The 19,876-nt window shown below is 41.3% G+C and overlaps 3 protein-coding genes across 4 annotated transcripts; 1 reads left to right on the top strand and 2 right to left on the bottom strand.

The window, feature by feature from the left end:
- Positions 1-3: 3 nt before the first annotated feature.
- On the bottom strand, positions 4-2,723 carry si:dkey-6i22.5 (polyamine-modulated factor 1). The gene is made up of 5 exons (XM_041048382.1): positions 2,469-2,723; positions 1,666-1,771; positions 1,433-1,533; positions 806-1,001; positions 4-161 (listed from the first exon to the last, which is right to left on the bottom strand). The coding sequence occupies exons 1-5, from the start codon at positions 2,687-2,689 to the stop codon at positions 96-98; spliced, it is 690 nt and encodes a 229-aa protein (XP_040904316.1). The 5' UTR covers positions 2,690-2,723; the 3' UTR covers positions 4-95.
- Positions 2,724-4,123: 1,400 nt separating this feature from the next.
- On the top strand, positions 4,124-8,161 carry tmx2a (thioredoxin-related transmembrane protein 2a). The gene is made up of 8 exons (XM_041047731.1): positions 4,124-4,366; positions 4,506-4,566; positions 5,261-5,374; positions 5,936-6,012; positions 6,427-6,533; positions 7,092-7,157; positions 7,272-7,401; positions 7,508-8,161. Exons 1-8 carry the CDS (start codon positions 4,178-4,180, stop codon positions 7,685-7,687), a joined length of 924 nt encoding a protein of 307 aa, XP_040903665.1. The 5' UTR covers positions 4,124-4,177; the 3' UTR covers positions 7,688-8,161.
- Positions 8,162-8,718: 557 nt separating this feature from the next.
- zdhhc5b (zinc finger DHHC-type palmitoyltransferase 5b) lies at positions 8,719-19,673 on the bottom strand. 2 transcript variants are annotated; one of them, XM_041047730.1, is made up of 12 exons: positions 19,649-19,673; positions 16,552-18,054; positions 15,830-15,951; positions 15,526-15,683; positions 14,763-14,935; positions 14,537-14,639; positions 14,290-14,381; positions 13,863-13,995; positions 13,382-13,490; positions 13,075-13,181; positions 11,025-11,959; positions 8,719-10,499 (listed from the first exon to the last, which is right to left on the bottom strand). In XM_041047730.1, the coding sequence occupies exons 2-12, from the start codon at positions 16,698-16,700 to the stop codon at positions 10,394-10,396; spliced, it is 2,187 nt and encodes a 728-aa protein (XP_040903664.1). In that variant the 5' UTR covers positions 16,701-18,054; positions 19,649-19,673; the 3' UTR covers positions 8,719-10,393. The 2 variants fall into 2 exon arrangements, with proteins under 2 accessions (XP_040903664.1, XP_040903663.1); XM_041047729.1 differs by lacking the exon at positions 19,649-19,673 and adding an exon at positions 19,469-19,642.
- Positions 19,674-19,876: the final 203 nt, after the last annotated feature.

The raw sequence follows: 19,876 nt of genomic DNA, 5'->3' as shown, positions 1-19,876 counted from the left end.
CCAAAATTTCAAATTTTATTTTTCAGACAAACAAATATAGTAAACAAAACTAATATGTACAGTTAAGTTAGTTGATTCGCAGGGAAAAATGAAGATCACACATCAAAGACATCAGCAGGGCAGAGAGAAGACGCCAGCCTCTCAAATTCTGTGACTGATGCCTAAAAGTGAGAAAAGAAAAAAAAAAAAAAAACACAAGCAAATCACTCAAAGCAAACTTCTACTTTATATTTCTGCTTATGCTATAATGCTCAGATATCTTTTGGCACATAACAAGTGTCCTTCAAGATTTACCAAATGTGGTCTCTAGAGCCTATTAAGCTGGATTCACAATATATGAAAACCAGGGAAATAACCCCAAAAGAATTTTTATAAAGTTTGGAGTCAATTTTTAGATTTCATCAAAAATGTAATCATGTTGCTAAAAGGGTGTGATTGGAAAGTTAAATTCATATCTATCTGCCTAAAACAGTCTAACTGTTTTAGATGCTGATCATTCTGGAATATTCCAATTTTCAGTCACGAATCCCTGGTAAACTAATTTACCCAAGAAGTAATATGCAGATTATGAGAGATATTGCTATGTTAAACAGCTGGTACAGAATTGCTTTGGTGTATTTCTTTCCAGATGCATATTCTATTTGCTACATCTAATGTCACACTTATCATAACAAAGACACTATTTTACACTTACAGTTTTCTTAGTGAGTGTAAAAATAAACATAATAAATACAGTAAATATATTTTTTGTGAATGCTTTCTTTTCAATTTCTCTTTGACCAATCTTCAATCATTCCACTCTTACCTTCCACTCATCAACAGCCACTGAAATGCGGTTTTCAGTCTGAGCAATACTCTCTCTTCCAGCCTGAACCTTCTGTGCAAGTGCAGCATTCTCCGCTTGGATCTTTTTCAGCTCCAGTCGCATGTAAGCCTCTTGCTTTTGATAGTAGGGCATCAAAAAGCTGCAGAAGTCCTGCTCAGGAACCCCACTGGGCCGCCTAACAGGACAAGTGAGATGGTAATGGATTATTTTGTATTTTAATCACACTGCAAAATGTAAATACTGAAGTTGTGATGTTCAGTGCAATGAAGAATATCAAAGCATCTATATTACATTAAGAGCGTAAAATACAATAAAATATTTCACCCAACAACTGCCCAACAACTTCCCACAAAGTCACCCTGTGTATCCATCTTTATGTATCTGCTTTGAACTGTTGTGGAAATTTCCATGATAAGTGAGTTTTAAAACTTCAAATACTTATATATTCCTTTTTTTATTAGAATGAGTGGCAGTAACTGGGGGTAGAAAGATGTCAGAATTCAGATGTTTGCACATATAAAGTGTAATCAAGAGCTTGACAAGTAACTGATCAATAATAATGGGAGCGTGTTTTAAGATGAAGAGTTTTTATTGCTGTTTACTAACCATGCAGGGTCTGGATTGTTCTTGGCAGCACGCTCCAGTTTATCCAGCTCATTGAGTTTGAGCTCTAACCGACCTTCTTCGATCAGTCTGCTGATGTCCTCCTTCACACGCACAGAGGCATTTGTGTAAACAGGTGAAAATAAAGGCAGGAAGACTAGTTCATGCTTTACATACATACAACAAGGGAGTAAATCTTCCATATGTATACTGTATTAATGTATTGTGCTACACACCTGTATAGTCTTCTGCATCTCCTCTATAAACTGCTTGTGAATGCTCTCCATCCTCTGAGGGTTTTTCTTATAGAGTGGACGAAAAGTGCTGGCGAATCTGTTAAAACTGTTGGTGAAAGCAGTGTCAACCAGATGTAAAGCAACATGTGGCTTTTCCCAAAACACCAGACCTTGGATAGCTAACTACAGTATTGAAATGTTTAGTTGACTAATCAATTCAAGCATTTCATTGTTCATGCGTTTGAAATGTGAAGACTGGGTGCGACAAAACAAGCACTGTGAAGGTGTCACTTTGGGCTCTGGTTAATTGTGATGGATATTTCTCAGTATTTTCTTCATTTTTACGAAACAAAACAATCAATCAGTCAATTGGGGAAAATAATCAGGCAGTTAACCGATAATGAAAATAGTTATGTTTCAGTCCAGTAGTTTAAGTAGTTTAAATATGAGTTCAATCTCGATGTAGCTAGTTCTAGCTACAAGAGTAAAACGATGCTTACGCATTACTGTGTATTAATAATCTAGTAAGTTATTAAATTTAGTTCGACAGTCACAGGAGTAAATTTGCATTATGTTCCTCTTAGCGCTTTAAGTACATACACTGAGATGCTTTTATTTCACTAACATTTTCAGAGCAGGACTTGTGTGTCTCTCATGTAAAGGAGAATTTTTACTGTTAGTAAAGGATCTGAATACCTTCTCCACCACTACTAAAAAAAAAAATCACAGTGCTACAGGCTACACACTGGAACTGCTGCTGCTTTCACCGCTGTTTTTCTCCATAAACACAGAAGTCACGGTACCTGGCATGGTCGATGAACTTTTCCAGGCTCTTCTGCATCACTTTGTCCAGCAGCTTCAGCCTGTTATACCGAGCTCCTGTCTCCTCGGACGGCTTACAAACTGGGTTTGAGACCTGTGAGGAAACTCCTCCTGTGGCTTCATTAGTCTGGTTTTCAGCGGAGTCTCTATCACCCGTGTTATCTACGGTTTCTTTTTGTGTTGCTGCTTCGTTCTCCTCCATTTTTTCGCTTCCTCTGTTTATATTTTGCAGTACCCGCCAAATCGACTTCTTCTTCGTCTTCGTCTTCTTCTTCTTTGCGGTTTAATGGCAGCTGTTTCAGTGCGTCATTACTGCCACCTTCTGGTGTTAATTAAATCATAGTGTCCAGTTTGCAATATTTATATTTTAACAATCTCCAGCTCCTACATTGCCAAAACCGTTTAGAAATTAAAGTTATCAGAAATTAAATAAATATACTCTATATACATAAAAGTGGCAAAAAATATACACAATCACACCTAACAACAGCAGAGAATAACAATAATATAAAATAAAAACAATATATTTATTATTATTATTTTAGAATAATAAAGAAAATAAAAGAATAATATACAAATAAAATATAGAATAAATATTCTGAATAGCACAAATCCTTCATCACACAAATGAAAACACACTAAGGGAAATCTAATTATAACATTATTAACAAAAACTAACAAACAAAAACTAAAACTAAAACCTGACCTTTCTGGCCTTCCTTGTATGTGTATTTATATGTAATGAATCTATATGTCTTATCTATATCTAATATTTTTTAGAATTATATATCTATATACCTATCTATATAACTCTTTATCTATATCTATTTTATATATTATATATCTATTGCTCTATCTACACTGATTCTCCAAAAATACACTATCAACACTACTAATTGCCAAAACACAAACAAACAAACGCAACAAACCGACATACTCGGCTAAGACAAATTCATAACCCTAACCCTAATGACCGCCATAGTCCAGTATCCTCTTTAATCCTGCTCCTGCTAGTCTATCAGTTTCTTACATTATGCCCTTTCTCTCTCATATATATTTTCCTGCCACTAAAGTAACTAAAACATGTTTTACATATCTGACAGTGTTCACAAAGAAGTTGGATGCTTCCCCATAATGTTTAGTGTGCAGATTCTTTGTCCTATTTTTATTTTTTGTCATCATTCCCTCCTCTCCCCCCTCCTCTGAATGTAAATATCTCACCTAATCTCGTGATTTCAGTGTGGTTGCCTCTCTTTGTTGATTTTCTTCCGTACAATTTACTTTCCCTCAGCTAAGTTTAATACATATATTTATGGTTTCCCTTTTTTTTAAATAGCTGGTTTGTCCACTCTCTCATTACCCAGAATCTCCATGTGAGCCCAAACGAATGTGACTGCAGTGTCTTGTTTTATTATTCTTAAATGAATCACTATCATTTGGAACAATAAGTTTATGTGTGCACCTGATAAGAGGTGCGTGTGTCTGTGTGTCAACCCTACGCAGAATCTCCTCACATTTGTTATATTTTACATTTACAGCATTTTTGAAGTGTGCCAAATCTACGGCAAAAGGCTGTGTCCACAAACTACGAATGTGGCGCAGGCGCAGTTCAATCCAGTAAATCCAGTCGGCTCCCTCAGCTGTCATTTCTCCTCTAACCCCGTGGTGTTGACTTGCTGTCTCTGCCAACATGGGTCTAATCACGGGAGTGTGCACCTTCTTATACCACCTACCCCAGATTTATAAATGGCTGCTGAAACCTTATTATATCTCCTCGTTCTTCATGACCATCGCCTTCTTGGTGGTACGAAAGGCTCCCGGTCTGTGCGAGCACCTGGCGACCCAGCGGGAGGACGGCAACTCCTGCGACTTCGACTGGGTGAGCACGTTGGGGATAGTGTTGCGGTGCAATGCTGCCTGCTGCTAAATATGGTGGGCTGCAGTTGGCCGCTGAAAGACGATTTAGTGACTTATCACAAAGTTGTTTCATGTTTTGTCTTTTTTGTTTTGTTTTACAGAGAGAACTGGAGATTCTCATGTTTCTCAGCGCAATAGTGATGATGAAGAACAGGAGAGCCAGTAAGTAACCCTCCTCACCCCGAGGGGTTCGGGTGCCCAAGCCCCCCCCCCCCAAACACCCACTCCAGACCCTCAGGGGGCCTGGAAATCTCAGATTTACTTCTTATAAATTGCAGTGTACATAACTTGATTAATCACTAATTTATGAGAAATTTGCACCACTTGCCCAACCACCAAGTTTTGCCCTGGGGCCTTGTGGGGCACAGACACACACACACACATTTGTTTATGCATAAACCAACTGATGCCACAACATGGCAAGTGTTTGTTTACACTATAAACCGTCAACACATGCATGTGTCCTATGCACCAAGCCAGTGATGCCCAGTTCCAAAAAGGTTTATTCCACAGGGTTTTCACAGAAAAAAAAATACTCCCCGTTCACTTTTCTTGACCGAATTTTCAACTGCAAGGACACTGGGTATTTGTGTCCTGTAATGTGTAACCGTTAAACTTTAGTCAAGTAGGTATTTATGGCCTAATGTGTGACTGTTTCAAATCCTTGACCTGAAATCAGGCGAGAAACCCTGCACTAAACCAGATCCAGGAAGCAGTTTTAATAAAAACTTTGTTGTGTAAACATTACAGTTGCAGTGTAATCTGTCCTTCTTCTGACCTTGTGTCAACAGACTGAAGGTTATTCATCTGCTTCATGTATTGTTCCTCCTTGCTTCTTCTCTTCTCCCTTTCTCAGTCACACTGGAGCAGCACATAGGCAACTTGTTCCTCTTCAGTAAAGTGGCCAACGTCATCCTCTTCTTCAGGCTCGACATTCGGCTCGGCATCCTTTACCTCGCACTGTGTGTCGGTCAGTGGCCTCATAAAGTTTTTTTTTTTTATTATACAAATGCTGCCCCATTCACTACTAAGTCTGACTCATGGGCAGGGATATGTATGGACAGCTACAAGCAGCCCACTGACTCCACTACAGATGCAGGGTATCTCTTAGGACATTGTTTAGTAGAGGTGGTAAGCAGGGATGGATCGTTGGATTGTTTTTTATTTCTTAAAAATGTGTTCATTTTTATAATGTTAGTTGAGGTGGTCAAATTTCACAATAAAAAACTGTGGGAAACCTTCAGAAGCTGTACAGGACCTTATTAAAGCCAAATATGGGCTTGGATCTGTAGATTCGCCCACAATTTCCATGGTGGATATTCACAAAAAACTAAATTTGGGGGAATTGATTAAGGTGATTACAACAGAGTGGTACCTGCAAACTGCAACTGGAGTCGCTGTTTTATTACAGATGTTTCGACCTAAGCTAAAATCTTCATAGCTTCAGAAAATGTAAAGCTTATACTTACCCGTTGTTTTCATCCACTGGGAGCCTCTTTAACTTCAGATCAGCCTGTTTATCTATGCCTAGCTTTCCTCATGACCTGTAAGCAGCCTCTCTACATGGGCCCAGAGTACATCAAGTACTTCAGTGACAAGACCATAGATGTGAGTGTTACACTAAGTAATTGCAGTTGCTTAAATGCTTATAAATCCTTTATGATGTAAGAAGATTATTTGGATGTTAAATGGGGTAGAAAATAAGTAAAAAAAAAACAGTTCTGTGCTTTTCTCCAATCTTTGATTTTGTTGTGAAATAATGAATTATAAGACCTCTTTGAATAGTTATTTAAATGAAACCATCTGAGATGTTGAAACCATCTGGGAAATCACTTTAGTTGAACCCAAACATCTGTGACAATAGGCCCCAACTAAGTTTTTATCGTTTTATCGTAATCGACATTTGAAATTGAAATCTTAAAATGTTGTGTACTAGGTGAGAACAGGTGAGAAGGGGTGAATGGCAGAGATGTACACCTGCGTAATCTGTTCTAATCTAATTTTGTGTTACTGAGTCATCAGGAGGAGCTGCAGAGGGACAGTCGTGTCACCTGGATTGTTGAATTCTACGCCAACTGGTCCTCTGACTGCCAGTCCTTCGCTCCCATCTTTGCCGAACTTTCTCTCAAGTGAGAAATCACCTCAGTTTCACTCTCTCTGGTCCTCACACTCATATAACAGATTCAAATAAATAGAAGAAGATAACTATTTATTAGTAATAAATAATTGTGTTTATTGAATGTACTGAGCATTCTGGATTCTAGTGTAGTATTTTGGTCTGAACACACTCTAAAATAATGAATTTACATAATACCAGCTGCAGACAGAGGTGTCTGTCAGTGAGACAGAGAAGACTTCTGATTCGTGTTGTGCTTCTACGTTCTGTAATAGTGTGTTTTGTTTTGAAATCATGTTTTCAGTGGGAGATTGGCTTAATAACTCAGTTTCATGAGCCATGAAAAAAAATGTTACAGTTCCAGTTTGAATCAAAATAAGGTGTAAGTTCTTTGCAATTTGCGTTTAACGTTTCCTTCTGAAATCACATTAACACTGTTAGACTAAACTATGGTTTTGGTTCTGTAGAAGGAACCAAGTCAAATTTTCTCCAAATGTAGACTATATGTTTGATGTTTTCCTGAGACTGAAGTCATGACTTGAGGCCTAAATGTCTCTCCTGTGTACTGCAGGTACAACTGTGCGGGACTCAGGTTTGGGAAGGTGGACATCGGACGCTATGGAGAGGTTTCACAGAAGTGAGCAGCAGTAGTTTTAATCCCACAACATTGTTTATGGTTTCCATACGTTCCTTAATTTGACAGATTGTCTGAGAACAGGTATTGACTGTTCCATTAATTCGTTCTGAACAGGTACGGGGTTAGTACTTCCCCTCTGGCCAAGCAGCTGCCCTCACTGTTGCTTATTCAAGGAGGGCGGGAAATTATGAGACGTCCAATGGTGGACAATAAAGGGAGAGCGGTGTCTTGGACCTTCAATGAGGTGTGTGTGTTCTGTTTATTACAAACACATGGAGTTCGTACTGAGTAGGTGTTTCTTGCTTACGCATGGCCACAGTCATGCTAATATGAAGGTTATTCATCCCTAGGAGAACATCATCAGAGAGTTTAACCTCAACGAGCTCTTCCAGAAATCCAAGAAGCTGAACAAAGGTCGCGGCATCAAGGGAGAGGAGCAGGATGTCTCTCAGCCAGAGGAGGGCAGCAACGGGCAGCAAGCTGACACCACCACCCCAGAGCAGCCCACAGAGAGCAAGAAAGACCAGTGAGGTGAAGAGGATGATAGGGAGAGAGGCCGCATGAAGTCTGTCCTTTTCTTCAAACATTGCCATGCCTTATGTTTTTGCCAAAATCCAGAATATAATGGAATGGAGAGAAGGAAACAGGTTCAACCACTACTAGATGTCATCTCTACGCTAAATCTTTACTGTGGGCAAATACCCCAAAACCCTGGACCACATTTCCCTGGTTTGACTGGGTATAAACGTAGTGTGGTTTGAATGCAGCCTTGCAAAAGATCAAGCAATGATCTGGGGACATTTTATTACAGACCTTAAGTTATTTGAGAATAAATGACTTTTTTTGTAATGATTGTTTTTTTTTTGGGTACTTTCAGCATTATCTCATCACTACATTTGCTGCCTGTATTTTGCAACTAGTGTGTTTACTGATGTGTCATATTTCTAAACCAAAGTAAAAGGTGAGAGGTGAAACTGAAATAAAAATGACTGCGTGCACAGTTAGAATTCATGACGCATTCTGCTTTTCATCAGTTTGACCTTTTATTCTGAGAAGACATCTTTTTAAAAATTCTTGATAAGGCCATTTTGGAAATGTCTTTAATGTACTCGTTACAGATATTTGTGAAACTTGTTCCATTCATCACAGCCCACAATAGCAACATTTTATCTCACATAGAAGTATACTTACTATACTCACATAGTTTCAAATTGTTCAATGGCCACCATCCTCGGCCAGAGAAGGAAGAAAAGTAACACAGGTTCTCTTTATCTCTGTATGACAGCTGCTTGTGCCATTAATGATGCTTCCTTTGTACTTACCACCCAAACATGAACCAGGTAGGCATTTGACAATATTCTCACAATTATGCACGCCAGTGAAGCATTCAGCATGACAAAAAAATAAAATAAAATAAAATAAAAAAGTAAATCACATGCACACTGAAGACACAGCCTGGGAGGGTTAAAAACTTGTAATGCAGATGTTTGGGTTGAACGATGGTACTTGTGTGCTCCTAGCATGTACTTTTCCCCCCAAACGTGTGTTACTTTCAGCCAGCTTTGACATTATGCTGTAGAAACAGCTGTGGGCCTTGATAGAAAAAAATAAAATTAAATTAAATACACTTCTTACTGTAATGCCCAGTCTTTAAAGACATAAACTCATACACATCTCCCTCCCTATAATTATTCCTTTCTCAACATGGCCATGGGTAAAAAAAAAAAAATTAATAAAATGAATGTACCTTTACAGATTTTTTTAAAATGAGTGAGTCAATCAAAAAGTCCATGTTTTCCTCAGAAAAGTGTAAAAAATAAAAACCAATAGAAAAAAAGATAAAAATACGCTTGCTTCACTATGAATGGTCTGAAGGCAAAAAAACAGTCAACGCAGTCTCCAGTTGCAAACCAGTCCCTCCTTAAAAATCTACTCAGTGGCATATTGCATTTACAATTTCATTTATAAACTTTTTTTTTTCCAGAAAAATTATTGATCCTCTTCTCTTTCAAAAAAAGAAAAGAAAAAAAAGAGCAAACTGGCAGAGACTGGTTTGAAAGAGTGTCCAGAACTACAAGGTTGTCTCGTCTGGTGAAATAAATAAGCCCTTCCCTCGCTGCCCCTATTTGGCTGGCCATCCGTTAAAGGTATAAGGTTCTGCTAGCATGTCGACTGACTGCCAGACAAAACATTACAGAAAAGAAGAAGAAAAAAAAAACACCAAAAAGACATACAATGATCTTAAAGCTACAAACAGATTTTGCATAATGTCTCTAGCATAAACATTACAAGCGTACATTCCACAAAGATGCTTGTGCTGCAATCGTGACTCAGATTTTCTTTGTGGCTTTCAAAAATTAAGCTCAATGATTTGCCACTTCAGCTGTCCACCAAAGGATCATCATTCTCTTTGGACGATGAAAATTCCAGCAAGAGCTCAAGAGTGGCTGATGCAGCCATCAAATATAAACAGGCAACTGATTTGAAATCGCTTTCAATGAAGAATTACACACAGTACATCTGCCACCCTCATCAATAGTCATCTTCAATACCTGACAATCTGACCCAATAACAATCTGTAAGATTTTATACATTTATATAAAACAATATTTAAAAAAAGATTTATAAAACTAAAATGATACTGTGTTTGTAGGTTGGACTCTTTTCTCCACAACGCTCATCAATAAACAGGCTGCGTGGTCCATCCAGACAGTGGAAAAGAAGACGTTTCTATTGGTCAACAGTCCTAAATCCTCCCACTTTCCTTTTTTTACGTCCACTGGATAAAGGCCATCCTTTCCTTAAGTGTCGGACACTGCTATCAGTACTCTGTACTGTGCTAATGTACCAAAGTAAAACAGCAAATCATTGAGTAGCTATGAGTGTTCTATAGACAAAATCTGTACCCAGCCGTGATGATACAGTCACATCAATCTATGGCTCACAAAGTGGCTAAATGGACACGAATTGATCCTGTGAAAAAAAATGAACCAGTGTCCCCAGTTCCTCTTTGTTCAAATCTGAAAGGCTGGCAGAGAAGAATGACCGGTGGCGTTACAAAGATAACAAAGTGAGTACCAGACAGGAGTGCTCCTTTAGTCTGTTGAGTGGAAAAACCGTCATATTTCAGGAGCCTGCAGTAGTGGAAAATATCCAGCTCAAGGAAGAGACAAGTGGAAGAAGTCCAGTGGCTTTCTCCCCGCTCCTAGTGATAGACCTTGAAGAACGTCTGTCACTCAAACCGATATCTCGTAAGTGGTCCCTCCGACGCCCGTCACCTTCTTCACCCCGCCCCCTGGTTTGGATGTGGTGTGATTGGCCAACACTGGGCGAGAGGTGGATCTGATTGGACAGCCATCAGGAAGGGGGAGGGGAGGAGTGTGGGGGTGGGCAAATTAGGAATGAGGACAGAGGAGAAAGGGATGTGGAGGTGAGTGGTTCTACTTCAAAAATAACAACAAACAAACACAAAAAGCAAAAATGTTTCTCTACCAATGATCTTGTAAGGCATTTGGTAACTACACTGAGTGAGTAGGAACAGGACAAGGACAGAAAAGGTTACAGGACAGAAGTAAATAGCAGCGTGGTGAGGCATGCTTTCACAGAGATAAACACATACTGGCATGCTTTTAACACTAATCCACACATACCAACACCTGAATCAATAAAACGTTCATGCACACATCCGTTAAAACGCATACAAGCAAAGACTGACTGTAAACCGTGGAGGAGGAAAAGGAAGACTCACACAGATCAGAGAGGAAGAGGAGGGCTGACACAAACCAGGGAGGAAGAAGAGGAGGATTAGGAGGAAAAGGAGGAGGAAGAGCAGCAGGCTGGCGTAGCTGGCGACAAATCACTACTCACTGTGGAGCCTGTTGCCCTCCTCCGGCTCCTCCCCCTCCCAGCACAGTGCCTCCTCCTGCGTGTCGAGTCTTGTGCTGAGGCCCTGCCTCCCCGGTGTAAGACTGGGACTTGCCGAGAGAGAGCCCACGAGGTGGTGGGGAGACAGGGGGCTCTAGTGAGCGAGCCCCAGGGGATGAGGATGAGGAGGAAGGGCTACGAGGGCCTCGGGAAGAGGAGTCCTGGTTATGCTGGAGCAGGTGCTGGGTCTCAGGAGGCCCAGCGGAGGAGGGAGGGGGCGGGCTGACGGCACGCAGGTAGGCCCTGTGAGGGGAGGAGAAAGTGGCAGAGCCCTGGAGAAGCTGCCCCTCCCTCTGCTGGGCGATCTGAGCTGAGAGGAAGGGCGACATGTAGCCCTGCAGCGGGGTACTGGGTGACACCACCTCAGGCCGGCCTGTTATGGTCGCCGAAGGAAACGGAGCATGAGGCTTCTGCGGCGACAGCTCGTGGGCAGCCGACTCGAACTCTGGGCTCTCGGATGGTGTCAGAAGGCTGTCATAGGACAGGCTGCCATTCCGAGGCGTCTGATTGGCCAGGCTTTTGTAGCTGGTGTCTGTGGTGCCTTCTGATTGGAGCGTCGTCAGCGGGTTATGTGCTGTGTGCGCTGAGCGTAGGCTTGAGGAGCGTGAGCCACCAGTGGACAGAACGAGAGAGGATGGGTAGGAGGTGTAGGAGCGCCCAGTCAGGGAGTAACCTGACATGCCGCCTGACACCCCCCCAGCAGTCCCGCCAGGGCCTCCGGGGCCCTCACCCCTCTCCCCTCCCCCTCTGCGCGCCCCTACACCTCCTCCCACCACTGTGGCCCCGTCCAGGCTGCTTGGCTCCGAGCGGTAGCTAGGATGACGGCTGGACTGGAGGATGGAGGGAGATGGAGAGTCAAGACTCTCCCCACGAATCATCTGAGGAGAGGAGAAAGGAGGAGAACCAGGTAGAGCCCAAAGGTAGAGAGGGGGAGAGGGTAAAGAATAGCATGATGAAGGTGAAAGTGAAAGCGGGGGGAGAAAGACGAACACCACCATGTTACCTCAGGAATAGATAACATAGCACAAATAACAAATCATTTGTGGTAACGCTTTACTTTTAGTCTCCGCAATTAGCCTTTATAAGCAGTATAAACATTTCATAAAAGGATTTTAACACATTACAGTGTAGTTTTAAGCAGCTATAAGGAGATGTATAAGTGTTTATTAATGTTCACTATTTGTCAGCAGTTTTTTTTATAATTTTATTTTATTTCTTCCATGTTGTTATATTTCCACTCATTCCACTTAGATGTGCCCATAGGAGGAGTTAACAAGTTAAGTTGTTAACAAATACATTAATAAACACTTATATCTGTGGAATCTGTTGTCAACTACATAGTAGTGTGTTACATTTATTAATTATATTTATTAATTGTTTGTATACTGCTTATAAATGCTATATGGGGGGCTTAAAATGAAATGTTGCCATGTTTTCTACAAATTCTACCAGAAACAAAAGAAGAAACAGTGGTAGGGAGAAATTGGATGCTTGACCAGTGCTCTACTTCATTATCACACTACTGGATTGGAAACATTGACTGGTTTGAACAAGCACTGACACCGCATGTCAAAGACTGTGTGTATCAACACGTAAATGGAAATACAAATACATACAGTACGTGAACTACACATTCCAGTCAATGCAGTCTCAGGGGAAAGGATAGATTCACTCAAACACACAAAGACAGCCAAAGGAATACACACACAGATGACACTAGCTGAGACTTACTGATCGACCGATGGCCACTGAATGATAAATTTAAAGTAAAAACAAAAAAAGAGGGGTATGGTATTAACCACAAAGGAAATTAGAAGGGGGAGGGCATAACAGCCACCAGATCATCTGTTACAGTAATCTATGGGATACTGTTCGTTCTGTTCTCTTTACTTCTTGTGTGTGTGTGCAAGAAGGATAATGTTTATGTTACTAGTCATGTTAATAGTTTAAGCCCAATACCTTGAGGTCTGTGCAAATGTAAACTGACATTTACCTTGTTGGGATGTGTGAGGGCAGCGTGGTTCCTTCCCGGGCTGCTGTAGGCTGGTCTGTACTTGTACATTGATGGCGTAGGTGGAGCTTCAGTCAGCAAACTGCTCTCTGAGTGGCAAGAAACCAAAAGTGACATATGAACGAGGTGTGTCTGTGATCAGAAAACAAAGACTCATCTGTTTACAGAACAGGTGAAACACTTCCAAGTACCTGGGTTGCGCTTGATGGCCAACGATCAAGTGTTGACATGTCAGGTGATATTGATGTAACTACCTAGGTTCACTTATTTATTTGTATTAGTGTCTCACCCTCTGTGTCAGCACGGGGAAGGCCAGGGTAACGCAGCTCCGGCTTTGGAGGAGGTGGAGGCTCTGCATCAGCTGACTGGCTCTCCATCTGATCTAGACTGCTCTTGGACTGGATAAGACACACAGAAAACTCATGACCTGATCAGCAAAAAAACTGATATCTACCATAATAATCATTCTACTGTTTACCTTGCAATTGCTGTGAACTCAGTGAACTACTCAAACTATTTTCAGTCTCAACACCCACTTATGCTGCTCCTAACATCATAACATCAGGTCTTAATTACATATAAAGCAGAGTTTCTGTATGATTTACTCTTAGGATTCATCTGTTAACCACAGTTGTTGCGAAACTCATTCTCATTATAACCAAACATGTTTACCAATAGTTTCTAAATAACATGAGATGAGATACTGTGAAGTTCTTTCACATGTAGATTGCTTGGTTTTTTTTGTGTATGTGGGATTAAGTGTCACTCACCCTGGTGCTGTGTCGGTCATTCTGGATGCCGTTGTCCAGGACCTTGGCTTCTAACTGGGCCTCAGTGAGAGGCGGTCTAAGAAATGGTGGCTGTACTTCCACTGATTGAGGGCTCCGCCACCGACCCATGTATCTGTGAGAGAGCGAAATACACATACATTTAAATCCTAATTAAGAGAATACAAACATTAATCAGCAGTATGTTGTTCTATTGACAAATATAATGTAGCACCAGAAGCCACTCACACTGAAGGCTTGTACTCATTTATTCCATTAACAAGTGAGAACAATAAAAGAGCAGGGTGGAAAAGTGGAAGAGGAGAGAGGGCAGTGGAAATAAAAAGGCAGTGGAAAAAGAATAATTGTGGAGCAGAGTATTAAAGGAGGGGAGTAAATATCTGAGTGCAGATGAGAGAGGAAAGCTGACCTGGGGGCCTGGGAGCTGCAGAGCACATGTGAAATATTCCTCAAGCAGCCGTTGGTGAAAGGATTAACACCACCCCGAAACTTTCCTGTCACCTACAGTGAGAAGGACAGGGAGAGAAAAACTATCCAGTTCACATGGATACCAACATCATTAATGATGATAATACAGGAAAGAAAAATCTGCCGAAACTGTCTGGCTGAAGTCAATGATACAGGCTGTGATACACACAACTAGCTCTTCTATGTACCTGTTCATTTGTGGTCCGGCCGCGGGCCACCAGCACTATGTGGAACCCAGTCAGGCCAGCAACTGGGACAAAAAACAGACCAGCTACGCACATCACAGCCATACTGGGAGGAAAGGGTTAAGGAGATTACAACAAATCCAGAAAAACACATTAAATAAACGGGAGAAAAAAAGTTCCATAAAATGTTCTGCATTTTTATGACTTCAGTGTGCCAAGTGAAGGATACGTAACAGCAGCATGTGGCGTGTCCAGCTGCTGGCGGTGGTGCAGGACATAAATCAAGCCAAAGCTAAACACATCTATGATGTGGGTGGTAAGTGATAGCAGGAAGAGGAAGAAGTAGCGATAATTCCTCCGTCCAATGCAGTTGTTCACCCAAGGACAGTGGTGGTCAAAATCCTGAGAGAGAGTGGGGTCAGAAGACAAGAAGGTGCGAGAGCACCAGTAAGGATATGACAGAGAGGGAAATAATGACGATATGCAACAGCTACAACAAATCATAATCAGATGTGCACAGAATTTCTACCTCCCACACTCACACATGAAAAACTAAGAATAGAACAGATCTAGGTTGAACAGTCAAGTCACACAGGAGTTTACAAAAGCTCGCTCTGAAATCAGGACTTTCTACTTTATTAAAACTAAGACACATTATGCACACAGGTAATAGTAATGCAAACTCATGTAAGCAGTGTTTTCAGACTTAGGGCTTCTGAGACTTAGATACATTCATTTTCATATCAATAATTTAATAATTACAAAGCCAAGCAGGTATTATAAATGTTCCACTGACATTCTATCAATAAGTGAAAAATAAATGAACAGTAACAACAAGACAACCTGAGCGGAAAAAATGCAAAACACGGACACCCTGTTCCACCCAGTTTCCCTGTTTAACATTCAATTATATTTGCATGACATTGTGATATGAATTATTACTATATAGAAAACTCATGACACTAGGTGTGTATGGATGTGTGTGTTTGTACCTCCACACAGTTGTCGCAGACTGAGCAGTGCGAGCAGCGTGGCGGGCGGTAGAAGCGGCAGGTTGAGCACCACTTCATGCGCACCTGGATGCCTTTGATCTCCACTGTCTTATAGAGCGGAGCGCGGAAATCATCCTCTTTATCCTCATCCTCCTCCGCTGCAGACAACAGAGACACACACACTGAGACTGTACCCACATCATAATACATGATCATCTCCCTGTTGTGTTAACTCAGTAAATTATTCCATTTTCTAGACAACTGTGGTCAGCTCACGCCATCAACACTGCCCACGTGTGTTTACCTCTGGGGAAGACTCCAGGGTCCATGAACGTGGCCATGCAGAAGTTGGCGAGGGTGAAGAGGAAGATCACGGCATTGTAGATGGGAATGACAGAGGAGAAATATTCTGACAACCATGGGCACCTGGACAGCAGGAAAAAGGAAGGAAACAAAATAATATGTTGACATATTAATGCCATAACGAGTGGTCTCTCAAAGCCTGACATATTTTCTTGGTCTATTTAAGACAGAAACAGTAGCAAGTAGAGAATACAGAAGCATGCTCGAATCCCTGCACTTGCTGGCAAGACACAGATGGTAAATATGAGCAAGTAACACTCCATGGTCAATCAGCCACTGCTGAGAAGTCTTTGTGCCAGACAATTTCCCCCCCAAACAGCTTAAGTGAAGCTGTTCAGTGGCCCGAAATAGAAGACTCTTATTGTAAAAGTGGAGCTCACAGGCGTGATTGTGAGGAACTGTGTGCGAGTGTTGCTGAAAAGAGGGTATGTGTGCTCAGTAAACCTTCTCTGAATAAATAAAGGTTAAATAAACAACAAAAGACAACAGGACACCTTCAGATGAAACACAGTAACAAAGGGATATTCATACAGGCCTTTAGCAAACAAATACGTACAAATATTAGTTAATGACACAAATGTGTGTAAATGCAGATGAGCCTTTGGCACCATGTTTGCATTACATGTCAGTGTGTTTGTGTGTATGAGGCCAAGAGACACTTACGTGAAGCAGAAGAACAGGGTGGTGGATCCAACAAGGAAAGTGGTGGCTGCAGACACCGGGACATATCGGCTGGGTCGAAATGGACGGGGAGGAGCAGAAGCGGGACCACCTACTCCTCCCCCAACCCCCCCACCACTGAAGCCCGGCATCAGAGACAGAGAGAGAGGGGAGGAAGACAGAAAGAGAGAGAGAGGTAGATATCTACCTTCTATCTACTGTAAAGGGTGCTTTACAGGTCAAAATGGCAAATACGGTGTTTGTTTGGGAGGAGGGGCCATGACTATAGACCGGAAAAGAAAACCAACACTATGCAAAGCAGCAACTCATTAGAAACATGCGGGATTTTCTGAGTCCACACACAAAACGTCTCCCAGCACTAATATAATCACTCAAAAACAAAGAATGTTGATATAGCCATGGACAGCTCTACTTGCATGTGTGCAGTTTGTTGTAAATATTTAATTTGTGTGCATAATCTTAATAGAAGCGTAAAAAAGCAATACTATACAAGAGCAATGTAATACAAAAATATGTGTTGGTAATTCATAAATATTTTTGTATGGCTTTAATGTAACTGTATTTGGTGCAATAATATAAATAAATCTACTCTTTAACTGCACCAGTGCAACCCTAACACCGCTGTGCAAGTACCCAAAAGCTCAGACACTCACATACATGATTAAAATTAGAGAAATCTAAGTTTCTTTCCACTCCTGAAACTCTGTGTTTACATTAATGCTTGTCACTGTGCTCAAGTTTTGATTATGCCTCTCTGAGAAAATGAATATAAAAAGAAAAGACAAGAAAATTAAAAGAGGTAGTGGGTGGATAGCCTGCAGACTGAGAGCAGAAGCACATGAAGGAGAACAGGCAGAGGATTGAGCGTAGCAGCTGCTGATGACTTCTGTGATTGTCCCAAGAGGGCTTATTTAGGCACTGGGTGGGTGGAAGAAACTGGGGATGGCGGCAGGAGGGACAGTTCCAGCGTTTCAAACTAAGTCAGCAGGGGAAAACAACTAAACAAATTTAAATTTTAAACCAGTTGTGTGAAGTGGCTCAACATCAAACAAAAGTCCAGCTGGAATTAATTTTTTAAAAAGCTGCTTAAAAAAAAAAAAAAAAAAAAAAAAAAAATTAAAAATGATGTCTAGCCTTGCCTTTACAAGTAAAATAGCTCAAATAGCCAGGTGGAGTCCCCTGGATCTTTTGAGGCCCCTGCCTTCAGTCTTTGTGTCAATATGGGGGCAAAATCAACTCATTCCAAAAAGAAGCCCCGTGTATGTCACCGAGGTGTCACCGCACTTGGCCGGGGCTGCTTGTAGAGACCTCTCCCACCTCCAGATTCTCTGCAGATAGACCTCCTTTCCCATTTTGCATCTTTTAAACAAAGCCATGTGCAGCAGTGATGTTATATAGTCTGATGCATTGTAGTCCTTTTTTCCCCCTCTTTGTCCACCTGTCTTTTTTCACCCACTGGTCTTGTGGGTAAGTTGTTGGATGTCCCTATAAAAGAAAAGAAAGAAAAATTACACAACTTGTTAGTGCCTAAAACAGTAGGAGTAGGCAAAAATTAATGCTGCAAGTAATTACAGTTGAAACTAAATACAGTTTCATTAAACAAACTAGCTATTAGATAAACTAACTAGCTATTTTGTTATTCTCCAGTTCCTGCTTCTCAGTTGTTAGGGTGTAAGACAAGTAAAGTGTAAGACACTTTACTTGTCTTACACGATAGCAGATCAAAAACCTTGGTTGGTCAATAAAGGTAATTTGAAACATCACTTTAGGCTTTAGGAAAATGCGATAGGCATTTAATTTTTCACTATTTTCTGACATTTTATAGACCCAATGATTCGTACTTTGAAAATACTTTAAAGTCTAAATCAATACTATAAATACTTATGGCTCTACAAAAATAACAGAACGGAGAACACAGCTGCCAGCAATAATACCATGTATGAGCATGTCCATGTTTAATTTTACAGGTTTAAACGTCAGACTGCACTGTAAGGTTGGGTTACAGGGCAGACTTATCCATGAGAAACAGAGGTTTCACTTTGATTTCACAACAGTCGGGCTGACTAACCACCTTCTTACTGTGCTAAAACGCTTGCGTTATTCTGTGTGAGTGTGCATTTCTCAGCATTACTCATAAACAAAGTTGTTCAATAGCCTGCTGTTGTTAAACCGACAGCTGTCACCTAAATGCCCTCAGGTGGTCAAATGAAACACCTCCCAGGACTGGAAATTCAAAACACCATGGAGACAAGGATCTGTGACACACACATCATGCTAATTTTCCTCATCTCGAAATGAAAAACTAGTCCGTGTGGTGTGTGAAAACACTGAAAGCGGACCCGGACCAACGGTGTAATCTGATAGTTTGGACACACCCCTCTTTTCAGCAATTACCAATACTAACAGATACTGAACTATGGCCAAGCCAGAGTGTCAGTTTGCCTGTTGTTAATCATCTCATCTGCCCCACAACAAATCCCCCTCGACTATAATGGATGTTAATCCCAAAATCTCCGTGTCGAGTCCTGCCTGTCATGTCACCGCGTCAATCTGCAGCTCGCAAGCTACATCGCTAAGTGGCCGGTCGAGCAAATGTAATAATTTTCTGAGGCATAGTAACACACTGACAGTTTTCTAGCGGGTGTCTTGTTTAGATCTGTAACATTTGGCTGACTATCACTTTCACCTTTGAGCCATAGGCTGAAACAAACCAGGCGTTAAACAACAGGCCAGGGCAGTGCTAGGATTCAGTCAAGAAAACACTACCATAACATGAACTCCTTAAAATTACACTCCATTTCTTTAAAACTACTTAACAGGGGCTGTGATGTTATACTTCAAATAAGCAATAATGAGAGATTTAAACGCGATACAAGCTTAATAATTAGTTAGCTCTTACCTAGCTTCGAAAGTTTTTGGCGACACCGCTCAATCCTTTACCACAGCTAAAAGAGTTAGCTACCGTTACCTGGCTAGCATGTCAGCTTTACACTCGCTTACTCGAATAGCTTTCACAGACAGGATAACTGTGGCTACTTTCAGCTAAACAGTCACCACGAAGGGCAGGTAAAACAAGCACCTAATGCCAAACATGCGAACTGTCTTGCCTGCTGGGTGTGGGTCGTTTAGGTCCTCCTTGACTTAGCCGCTAGCAAACTAGTTAGCTCTCTGGCTAGGCCGACATCGGAATCCCGGAACTTGCCCGTGGTCTCTCAGGTGGGATGAAAAGCCAATCAGAGAGCGAGGGGGTGTGGTCTGAGGAACCAGCTCCAATCACCGTGGATGGTGATTGGCTGTTAGAAAAATC

Source organism: Toxotes jaculatrix, chromosome 10 (assembly GCF_017976425.1).
Source record: "Toxotes jaculatrix isolate fToxJac2 chromosome 10, fToxJac2.pri, whole genome shotgun sequence".
Lineage (NCBI taxonomy): Eukaryota > Metazoa > Chordata > Actinopteri > Toxotidae > Toxotes > Toxotes jaculatrix.
Note: the sequence above shows the minus strand (reverse complement) of the source record. Positions and strands in the feature narration are given on the sequence as shown.